At 39.3% G+C, this 12640-nt stretch overlaps 1 protein-coding gene across 2 annotated transcripts in view; it reads right to left on the reverse strand.

The window, feature by feature from the left end:
- The window catches only part of si:ch211-126j24.1 (phosphofurin acidic cluster sorting protein 2), a 66156-nt gene extending 55360 nt beyond the window's left edge, over nucleotides 1–10796 (reverse strand). For both annotated transcript variants that reach the window (XM_036586636.1, XM_036586635.1), the window contains exon 1: nucleotides 10468–10796. In XM_036586636.1, the coding sequence (XP_036442529.1) occupies nucleotides 10468–10685 (218 nt within the window). In that variant the 5' untranslated portion in view covers nucleotides 10686–10796. The remainder of the gene's footprint in view (nucleotides 1–10467) is intronic.
- Nucleotides 10797–12640: the final 1844 nt, after the last annotated feature.

The following is a 12640-nucleotide window of genomic DNA, read 5'->3' on the forward strand; positions in this document are numbered from 1 at the left end:
ACACAAATGGTTGCACACAGAGTCATCATGACTGACATAAGTTGCGCCCTGCTTGCAACTTGATTTTAATAGAATTTTAATGAAGCTTCAATGTTCTAAGACTGAAAACTGAAAGGATTGGGTGGAGGTCTGAGCCTGAGCCTAAGCATCATGCTCATACGATCTGAAAAGCAACACCTGAACATTATTTTGTTCATCATTAACATGACAAATCTTCACAAAAGGCAATGTTGTGATATTCCATTGTAGTGTTTTTACACATTTGCATTAAAATGTAGGAAATATAGAACAACCGAAGTTCATTTAATTTCTTGTCATTTCTGTTACACTTGCTTGTGACCTGAGCTTCAGCCTGCAAACAGACGTGTTAACTGTTGAGAGGCGCATATGAAAAGCTCTGTGCTCCCCTCAGATCCATACAAATTTGAGAATAATGAAGAACAAAAATACTTGCATTTGCATAATGAATGGGCTAAGTCCTGAAATAAGCATTTAGTCAGCTAATAAACACCTGACATTCACAGAGAGCTTCATCTCAATTCATTCAAATTAGCCACATAAGCAAAATTTGTATGAAGAACCATGAGCCGTATGCTTGCTGTATTATATTAATTTTATTACCCTATGTGAAGTAAGAGTTTCAGGAACAACGTGGTCAGACCCAACCTGCCAAGCACTATGAAAGAAATAACAATAGTCCCTGTGTGTGTCATGGGTCTGTAAACAGAACAGTAGAGACTGGTAAGGCTGCTGCTTTAATCAAAATGAACAAACACTTGTTGACTCAGCAGACTGCACCCTATTGCGCTGCCATCATGGAAAGGGCAAGTGCATGCCACACTCAACTGGGCACACTTTGTGAAGGGGTCTCATATTTCATTTGTAGATAAACAGAAGAAGAATGTAAACATAACATGCCACGTTATCACAAACTCACAATCCTCAGTCTACCTTTCCACTGACACCTGCACTTCCTATTAACTCTTTATTTGCATCTGAAGTACACACTTATGTCTTTTCAACACATTACATACATTTACAGAGCATTATACTTCCGGTTGCTTGTGGTTTCTGGCCTTTATCTCATGTGCTTGCAATGACTCCCCAGTATTGCAATCCAGTAGAGGTTGGGCAAAATGGAAAAAATCATGACACTTAAAGCCATTTTCTGGAGTTTAATTAGTTAGAACAGACACAATGCTCCAGAAACATGGGCTGATTTTCCACTATTAAGCCAAATGGTTCTCAGGGCCGTACTGGGCTGTTCCGTGCTGGTCCGTACTCGTGAGACCGGTTACGGTTTCTGTTTCCATCTGTTGTACTGCTAAATCAGAACCAGGAGACACCCAAGAAAAATACACAAACGAGTGGCTAACTGCTAACAGGCTAACAGCCATGCACACACCACCCACCACAAAACACGTCTGATTTCGTCTGTCACTCCAACTCCAGTCTCTCTGTGTGCCCCTAATCTTCGTTGTCCTCTGAACAGGTGTTATTTGAGCATCTGTTACTGAAACAGCCTGGACTGCGGTGGGTTTCACCTGTAGCCAGATAACTAGCTACATCAGCATTAGCGTCGCCTGGCAGGGTACAGCCCAAAGCACCACAGATCAATTCTATTTTTTATCTTTCTGTTACTTCAACACCGGTCATTCGAATTTGTGTTCTTAGATACAAGTCTTTATCCTCTAAACGGGTGTTTTTAATGATCGATTCGCTTGAACCGAGTCCATACTGTAGTGGGAGGCACCGTGCACTCGCGTTAGCTTAGCCTAGCAGGCTACAGCTTAAAGCACTACAGAATAGGTTAAATTTTTGCCATCAATCAGTCGACTTTGCTCTCACTGTTGTAAGCTGTATTGTCTATGCTTGTGATATCAGAGCACCAGTTAGTCGAATCGAACCTGTACTGCAGTGTTTGGATCTCTTTAGCTAAGTTAGCTAGAAGAAGGGAGCTGGCTCGCATTAGCTTAGCTAGCTAAGAGGCTACAGCTCCAGACACCAGAGAACAGGTTTATTTCAGTTTTCTGTCCCTCTAACATCAGCCGCTCGACCTCGCTTTCTCAGAGCTGAGTCATTATCATTTAATTTGTGTCAGTAAACCTTTGTTTGTCAGATTCGAACCTGTTCTGTAGTGAGCAGATCTGACAGCATGCTAGCAAGCTAAGAGGCCATGGTCACGTTTAAAAATGCTACCAAAACTATTAATGCAGTTATTTTTTCCATTTTTCATACAATGCACATCACTACATTGAATTAAGTTAGAAGTTAGAATAAAAGTAATTATGATCTCATACACTCCCAGCTCGGTCAAGATAAAATTATGCATGGTTATAGTGCTGCTATGATCGGTGTAGCCAAAATTGCAGCACTATAAAGATGTCAAAGCAGAAAAGATATTGCCAATTTGCTCAAAAAGCATAACTTGGTGTAATTTATCATGATAACAATATGACATTGTCATATCGCTCAGCCCTACAAATGAGTCTAGAGCAGCACTTTAAACTACTTGCCTCTTGAGTGGCTTCAACTATGCCTGAGGTGATTATTGATCAGCCTCACTTCCCTTGTGGTTGACTGACAGCTTAGTAAATTGTAAGCGGACCCTTAGGCAAAGCAGAGTGTTGTGCATTGATGGCAGAGAGAACCATTATTCTAAGCAGGACCAAAAAAACTCTATTTCAGCTGTACCCACCACATGTCAATGCTGAGTTATGAAAACTGAACCTAGAACAGCATCTGTGGAATCAGAATTGTTTGTAAACTCCAATGTTTACAAATACTGATCTCAGGCAAGCCAATGCTGGGACATCGTAGAGGTCTTGCTAGCATTACATAGTTGTTTAGATTGTTATGTATAAAAGCACAAAGTATATAGCATAAAGTATACATGGCAGTATATACATATGTGGACAGAGTGAGGGAGAGAGAGAGAAAGAGAGACAGAGATGAAGTACAAGGGAGAAATGTAGTCATGCAGCAGTTTCTAATGATCAGCTGATGACAACAGTGCACTTTGTGTGTGTATGATTGGCTGTGTGGCCTGAGCACTGAAGCGCAAACTGTGCCCATGATTTCTACCCAAGCACATTTAAGCAGTGCTAGGCAATTCTAATCTAATGTCTGTCCTGAGATATCCACATCTGTATCTGTGTGTGTCATTCTCAGGCTGACACATGAATACTCTCAGACACACTCACAGCTGTATAGAACTCACAACTGGCTGGGACTGATGAACAATTTGCTTTGGAAAATTTTACAGTTCTTTGAATTGCACTAATGAGAACATGCATGTTTGTGGGTGACTCTACATGGTACGACTGGCTTGAAAAAAGTCTAATGTTCAATTCCTAATAATTGTAATTCCTTAAAATAATCATGTATAAAGGCACTGTACAACAGAGGCATACACTTGTGTCCTTTCATTTAACATGAAAGACCAGAAGGACAATCATAAATACATCATTTCAGGCCTCTGACACCAATTAAAAGAACCAAAAAATGACAAGTGCTTATACTCAGAATACACATCTACACATACACATCTACACATATGCAAACAGAGAGAGACAGACAGAGAGTGAGAGAGAGACAGACAGACAGAGAAAAAACTAAATATTCATTCTGATGCAGCTGCTTAGTGTTTAAAGTGCTCTCTTAAACATGTCCCATTCTGACGGGAATTCTGTGATGAAAGGAAGGGACTCCTCTCCCTACTTCCACACTCACACACACACAAAAGCAGATGGTGGGGAGATCCAGAGGAAGTGGCTCCACTGAGCTCTTTCCTGTAAAGGAAACAGTTCATGTGGAAACAGCACTCTCATCTTACTCCTTGTCATTACACACATACACAACATGAATATTTCGTGGCCGTTTGGTGGTGATAAACTTGCCATAAAATGTCTATGACAGTGCTACAGTCAGGTCAATAAGTATTTGGAGAGTGACACAATTTTTGTAATGTTGCCTCTGTACACCACCGCAATAGATTTGACATGAAGCAAACAAGATGAGATTTAAGGGTAAACTTTCAGCTTTCATTCGAGGGGTTTAACAAAAATATTGCATTAACTGTTTAGGAATTACAGCCATTTTTCCTTAGCCCCTCCATTTTCACAGGCTCAAAAGTAATTGGACAACTGACAGTTTCATAGCCAGTTTCATAGCCAGGTATGGCCTATTCCCTCTTTATTTCATGACAAATGAAGGAATAAAAGGTTTACAGTTGAGTAAAGAGTAAAGTCTTAATATGCAGTCCAAAGAGGTGTTGATACAAGTGAAGTGGGCCATCACTAGGCTGAAAAAAAAAACCTATCAGAGAGATAGCAAATACGTTAGGAGTGGCCAAATTAACAATTCTGTGCATTCTAGTCAAGTCAAAAACCTTCTAGAGGAGGTTTGTGTATTATTGTCAAAGTCAATACAATCAAGAGATGCCTTTATGAATGTGAATACAGAGGATTTACCTCAAGATGCAAACAACTGGTAACACTCAAGAACAGAAAGTCTAAATTAGACCTTTGCTATAAAACGATGAATGTTGGGAAGAGAAGAGAATGGAGAAGGATACTACATCATCTGTCAAACATGGTGGAGGCAATGTTATGGCATGGGTATGTACAGCTGTCAATGAAACTGGATCACTGGTGTTTATTGATGTGATAGGATGAATTCTGATGTGCATAGGATTTGTAAAGGATTTGCATCCAAGTATTAAAAATTATTCCTGTATTGATAATTGTTAGTTTGTCCAATTTAGGTAAAATCAAAGTAAAATTTTTATCAAAAATTATTTTTGTTAAACCCCTAGAATTATATATAATTATATATATTATATATAATTAAGAAGTGTATAATGAAGTATACATTTCAAACCATGTCTATTGCAGGCGTTACAGAATGTAAAAATGCACTGATGCAATATAAGGTATAAATCTAAGAGCTGCATTCATTTTGGAATATTAGAATTGATTATAATAAATTACAATAATATCAATTAAATATGTGCTCATTTTTGACTATGTAAAAAGTGTCAAAATGTAAACATCCAGTATATTTTTTGTGTTTTTTTTTTTATTTTTTATAATAAGGTACTGTATTAAACTAATTTGAATCATGATGAAATTTACCCCTAGTAGGTCCTAAATCATTTTCTGCGATGCATTGGTCTCTTGATGCAGAATTTTGTTCAGATTTGGAAATACTGTTCTTCTGGAATTTGAATCGCAAATGCAGGAAAACTGCCAACCCTAAAAATAAAATCTGAAATCCATTGAATGCAATAAAAAAAACATCAGAAAACTACATAATTTCATATTTGAGAGACAGGAGAAAATCAAAGTTTACTCTTGCTTTGTCCATCCTTCCACTGTAAGAAGGTAATTCAACCCTGTGGGTCTGAAAGAATATGTAGCTGTCAAGAAGCCATTGTTGAGAAATAGAAACAAACAAAAAAGAAAGACGTGCAAATCAAACAAAGACACTGCTGGTGTTTTCAGAAGAACGGACTGGCCACCCCTGAGTCCAGAACTCAACATCACTGAAAATATTTGGGATTACTTGGATTGTGAGCAGCAGCAAATACAACCAACTAAGAGGTCATTGGGTTGGCCATTGGTCTGAATCTTGGGGTTATCTACAAGTGTTATGCTCTGAATTGGGCAAAAATGTGGTTAGTATATGCATCCCATGAAGTTAGATTACAGAAGTACTTCTGCAATAAACAGAACATTTACTAAGTTTAGGTAATGTGAATAACAGGCCAGACTTTCATGAAGTGTACAGTGGCTAAGCAGTGCCCCCAAACTCTCACACAAGCAAGATGGATAGGGGGCTGTGCTAAGATCTCACATTGCACCCAAATGTTTGCAGTCTAGCGTTGGAACAGCTGCATAAAGAAATGTAGACGGCAGGGCTATAAACCACCAGTAGATTCAAACATACATACATGCACACACACACTCACAGGAAGACAACTCAAGCCACATGAGACATATAGCCACCATCAAATCACTCTTGTATGCTAACTTGAAAGACCACAAAATACAACCAAAACAGATACATTGTTCTCACACCCAGATTAGACCCGTCTGTCCCTAGCTTTGACACCAGGAGAGCAAGCAGGAAAGGACTGCCACATGCTTTTGATTTAGAGGAGTATTTTTTGCCATTCCTCTCATGCTTGTTGAGGCCAGTGACAATGCAGAGTTCCAACAGGGCCTTAAGCACTTCTCACGTTACAACAGCAGACCCTACCCAAATCCAGAAGTGCTCAGTAATGGACTTTTACATCAAGCCAATGTACCAGGGTTCATAAAAGTTAACGTGAAGGGTTATCTATTTACTAAAATAATCTCCAGATTAAGCCATTCTGATATGCGTTTTATTAATGCACTTGACTCAATGTGAGTGAAATGAAATAGTTAAACAATGACAGCTCAGTAGCAACTATGTTACAATGGACATGTCTTTATACCATCTATTAGTAATGCTGTATAGGTCTGTGAATGTGCCTCTGATAATGGAAGCGTTTTTGTTCTGTGTCATCTCTGTAGAACATTTCAAAGTGAAAATCTAACATAAAAGCACAACAACACAATTTTCATTCATTCAGGATCATGCATAGATGAGTCCAACCAGCACAGATCAGAGACACCTGCAGAGGAGGCAAATGTCACAAAAGAAGCAACTGAAGTTTTTAGAATCATAAACAAGGATTTAGGTTTGTGCATTTAAAATAACCTCAAAAAAAGAAATTCTCACCACTTTAGCTACAAAACACCCATAAGCACAGCTAGCCGGGGAATGTCAAGTGGAACTGCATTTAGCTGGATCCCATGATCCAGTTATCTATGCTCTCTGGCTGCCAGAGCCGGTTTTGGGGTGTAAAGCGGCACAGCAGGGATCAATAAGCTCTCCTTCTTATAGAAATTAATTTTTAATAAAAAGGAGACTCCTGATGGGCTGGGAGATAGCAAAGATGACCTTAAAAAGAGTGCACTGAAAAAAGACATCAAATCCACTGACAGCGGAGGGGAAATCCAAGCCTTAATCACACGTCCGAAGCTAAATAGCTCAAGATCAGCTAAGCTCATTCAGCCCTATGGTAATGACTGCCTGTTACAGCATTCATCTGTTTTAAGTAAACAGGAGGTGCAACCTTATATAGACGCATACCAGCGTGTTATACAAAGCAGAGATCAACCTGTAACCCAAAGGTTAAGAGACCAAGTGAAGGGTTTTTCTGGGTGGCATACTGAGCAGTCACATAATTTACTGTAATATGTGCTCTGACACAGATAATGACAGCATCTCATAAAACTGCTCACACAGTAGAAGGACCCATCCTCATTTTTTCATACTGATGCACATGAGAAAGCAAAGACTAATTGCCTTTAGTGAAACCAGTGAGACTGATGAACAGCCATGTCCAGAGAAAACCACATCAGAATCTGATAGAAAAGAAACACCCTGCTGAAATGTCCCTTGACACTGGTTGAGCTACTTCACTACCTTTATACTGGATTGGAATTTCAAAACAAACCAAACAAATCCATTTGAGAGTGTTAAAAGGAATAACGGTAAAATTACATGTTTATTACAGTAATTTACATTACTGTTTATTACAATAAATTACAGTGATGGACACTAGGTAGTGACAATAAAGGGGTGGTACAATTTTAAACACAGAGAAACTACCTCAGCCAGAGAAAGTACCTCAGCCAGAGACTTATCTCCCTGTGGAACACTATTCTTTTCCATCAAAAATAACAGCCCTACATGGCATCCCACACCAATTAAAGTGCAATAAGGCATTAATAATTGACATGGTATTGGCTAGCTAACCCAATTTAAATCACATGTTTAATTAGTGGAACCCTCACCCTATTCCTGGGTGTGTTTACACAGTCATTTTTCTTTCTAGTGAGAACAGTAAAAGGTCAACATGATTAGCGATATACACCACCTTTACAAGGCTCCTTTCAAGATCAGCAAAGGGCAAGCAGGAAATTTCATTATGCTTAGAGGTTCAGATATCTTATAGGGCTCTTAAAAATCTAGACTATATGACAAGTGATACAGCAATGTCACATCCACCCTGTTCTGCCAAGCAGTGTGAAGCCAGTTAGAGAAAACAGCCAGGGGAGAAAAGAAATCCCATGCTGTCTTTATCCCTTGCCACTGGTTAATCAGGGAGCTCCAGAGGCCCATGACAGAAGGCATTCTTCTATGGCTATGTATTAATTTCAGGGAGCCACATCTGGGCCAGGCTGACGAATCTGCCCCCTGAGTCCCTGGAGGTCCCTCAGCAGTTTAACATTGTGCCAGGTTGTCTCTACTTGCTGTTCTGGCCAAAAACAACAAAAAGGTGACAGCTGAGCTGCAAGTGCAAATGTGATTGCCAGCTAGCCAAATCACAAATACCAAATACCGCTCTATGATTTCATCATTGCTGACTTCTGACACTAAGGGTCTTTACTGCCTACCTCTTCCATTTATCTGTTTAGATGACATGCATTTCAATGTTCCATTTGAGTTAACATCTTCACATCTCCAGCATTTTCTTTAAAAGTCAGTATACTGTATGTTTGTCTTTAGCTGTGTACACTACCTGTGGTGAATGCAAATGAGGTCATGACTTGTGGTTGTGTCCATAATGACCACAATCATCTGCATGTAACATTTAAAACTAAAAGATGAATATTGTCTAATATTTTGTGGTTTTGCCAAAGCTTTGTTTGGACACTATGAATATTCATTTAAGACTGTTTTGATTGCTCGAATCAACTTGGTTAAAAAATTTAATTAACCTTTTTGAAAAACTGTTAATTACTAGTTGGGAAATAGCATGAAGAAAAGTACATTTTATGTTCTCCTACTAATCTCTCTTACCAGAAACAGAGACTTGTGGACAAGTCTTTTTGCCTCACAATAATTCCAAAAATATTTTAATGAAGTCTTTTAAAAGGCACCTTAGGTTATTTCCAATCAAATATTGTGGAATCTTTGAAAGGCTATGCATATTTTTACTGCCTGGTTCCATACATTTTTATTGTTTGGCTAAAATTACATGTTCATTATAATGTAGATATTCAGCTGTCATGATTTAACAGTTTCACTGGCTTTGACTCCAGTGCATAAATGAAACGCACATTAGTACAGCGGCATCTGGAGATAGAGTTACATTATTTTGGTTAACCGTCAGAATAGTAGTAGTCAAATAAACAGTAGTCGAGTAATACTCGATCAAAATTTAATTAATGGTAAGCTCTATAATGCACAGCCTCTTTGTGACAGTATCTTTTTAAGGAAGTGTAGCAGTACAGACTCATCAAAATATTACTACTCTAAAGCAGAGATTTATCATCTGTTACCAAAAATACAGCGGTCTGGACTTCTATTACAATAAACATAATCTTAGATATGATTATGACTATGTAATGCACGCTTTAGAGATGTACTTACGCTACTAAAGTGTTATTGGCATAGATAGGTTATGGGTATTAGTATATTTTTGTTAGCATGTATTACCCCTGTCATATAGCCTAAACGTCACTGCCTTTTTAATTAATCTCCATTAACAACTAACAACGCATCGAATGCTTCTTAGTCAGTAACGTGTAAATTTTACTGTCACCGTCAATGAAACACTTATTGAGACTGAAAAGTAAGCTACCTAGCTAGCTACTACGACTTCAACAACATTTCCGAAGCAACTTCATTGACTGGCAAAAAGCACAGCTAGCCTAACCGTTCATCTTGTACCCTATTTGCAAGTCAGGTTTCATTTATCTTAGATTGACTAAATAGTGCAACACAAAAAGATCTGTGACATATACAGTGTGTTAAAATGAAAGAAATCCGTTATCGAAAGGTCGTAAAACATCGCCACAGTGAGAGCACCCTACGAGAGGGCGATGGCATGCATCAAAACGGCATGCAAAATAGGTCACATCCATTACCGCTTAAGACAATGGCAATAGCGAAAACTCAACAGAATCACATAAACTAAAACTGCACAGAACAAAATTTACTTTCAACTGCACCGTCACAGAGAGGTTACTTCACAGTTCGGTTAAACATACAAACCGTCCATTTTTTCAACTGATGTAGGTGGTTCATCTCAGTCTGGCGAATGAGCCGACAAGCAGACAAACAAATAAGATGCATGCGACAACAAATGGGATTCTTTTGCTTAAACTCATGTAATGTCAGCTACCGTAATAGAACGGACATTTGACAACAGACATTGGGGGTTATGGATCTGCCTAACACAATGCTATAACGTTGCTTATTCAGTGTTGTAGACAACTGGTTGACCTGCTTAATCATGCAAACAATATCGAAGCATCAGACAGAAATCACAGCTTTGTGTACGCTGTATTAAAAAATAAACATAAAGGCAAAACAGCTCCTTAAAAAGACAATCACGTTCCCTAACAACAGATCCAGTGACGTTACCTCGGAACGCAGCTTGGAGAAGAACGATCAATTTCCCACGTAGCAAAAAGGTTCATAGGAACAGGCATGGGTCCCGAAACCGCCGAACCAGCAGCTCCAGCCATGGCTCCGGGTGCAACGAACACGGGCGAGGGTGCAAGGCCACCAACACCCCCTCCGGTGCCTGGATTCAAGAAGGCGGCCCGAACCCCTCCTCTCTCTACAGCCGCCGCCATCATCGCCTCTCCCTGGTTGCAGCTCAAGCTGTCTAGCAGTCTCTGGCTTGCTCACTCACTGGCCGCTACCTCGACCACGCTTTCCAACCCCTTGTTGAAGCTCATCTGGGACGGGTATATACAGATAATACTCGCAACAGTCAGAGGCGGAGCTTCATTCAAGGGAAAATACGGACCGTTACTGTCTGTGGACGCTAGAGGGCGTCATTTACGTTCTTATTCTAATTCAGTAAGCCACCATGACCGCGCATGAGAAAACACTGTTGACGTAACTTAACGTATTGATATTTGTATACCATTTACATCTCTGGAATATGATAAATCTTGATAAAAGATATAAACATTGTAGCCTATTAATCGATGCAATGTTTTCTTTTTCCAGAGACCCACCTTGAAACCTTGTGTGAATACCTAAGGCAAGAATCAGCACTATTCGCAGAACAATTTTATACATATATATATATATATATATATATATATATATATATATATATATATATATATATATATACACACACACACTATATGGACAAATGTTCTGAGACACCAAAAGGTGTTTTGGCCACACCCATTGCTAACAGGTGGATAAAATTAAGCACATAGCTTTGCAGTCTTAATAGACAAACACTGGCAATAGAATTGGTCGTACTGAAGAACTCAGTGACTGAAGAACATGACACTGTCATAGGATGCCACCTCTGCCACAAGTCAGTGTGTGAAATGTCTGTCCTGCTAGAGCCGCTTCTGTCAACTCCAAGTGCTATTATTGTGAAAAGGAAGCACCTAGGAGCAACAACAGCTTAGCCATGAAGCAGTAGACCACGCAAACTCACAGAGCTGGGCCGCTGAGTGCTGAAGCACACAATGCCCATTCTCTGTTGAATCACTCACTAATGAGTTCCAGATTGCCCCTGGAAGCAGCACTAGCAAAAGAAGAGCTTTACGAAATGGGATTCCATGGGTGAGCAGCTACACACAAGCCAAGATCCGTGTCTGGGCTTGGTCTTCTCTGCCGGTTGCCTATGAGTTTGTGGAAGTGCTACGCCTCTCCAGACTCCAGATGGGCCGCTATCCCACCGGGATGTAGACCAAGACACAAGGGAGGCCATGATTCCACCACGTGAAGTGCTCTTTATTACACACCAGGACAGAAAGGCACTGAACTTACAGTGGAAGTTCACCACTATCCACAGGCTTGACTCTGATGGTAGACCAACCCCCAACATAGAACACATTAACTAAACCTGCACCCCGACACAATATAACAACAAAATAAACAAGAAATAAATAAACAAGAAACAAAAGAACACAAACAATACACATCCACACCCCAAACTAATGAACATCAACAACACAGAAGGGCATGTGCCAAACACTTGCATGGCCACGTTCCAAGCCTCTGGCCAGTAGTGGGTCGCTACAATATGCTATATCTGGACAGGCTCTTGCAGAAAGCAAAGAATCAAATGCTTCTGCAGTTTATCTTTATCTCTAGGAACTATAAAGGTTGATGAATTCTTTGACTTTGATTTTTAATATCTCAGACCAGTGGCTTCTAAACTGTGGCCTCCTCCAGAGATGCAAAATTTGTGACTTTACAAAAGTTGTTTATAGAAAAAAAAAAAGTAAAATGCCCAACCACCCTTTCTGTTTTTTTTTTATCAAAACTTTTTTTTAAAGGAACCAAATAATGAAATTTAGTGAATTTTTACATTAACCTCAGCCAAGAAATATTTGTTATCCAAAATATGCTGAGCTAGTTTTGCAGTGGAGTGACAAGGCTAATGTAGTTTAAGTATATGACACTCAAAAAGATTTTAGGTGATATAGACTTCCATCATTTTTACTGGCTGATCAACTACATTTGGGATAAATAAAAAAAATAATAGTCAATTTCATTTTTATTTGAGCGAATCCTTTAAAAGGGGTATGCTGAAAAGGCTCACCAAGTTGTGGAA

Source organism: Colossoma macropomum, unplaced genomic scaffold, assembly GCF_904425465.1.
Source record: "Colossoma macropomum unplaced genomic scaffold, Colossoma_macropomum, whole genome shotgun sequence".
Taxonomy (NCBI): domain Eukaryota; kingdom Metazoa; phylum Chordata; class Actinopteri; order Characiformes; family Serrasalmidae; genus Colossoma; species Colossoma macropomum.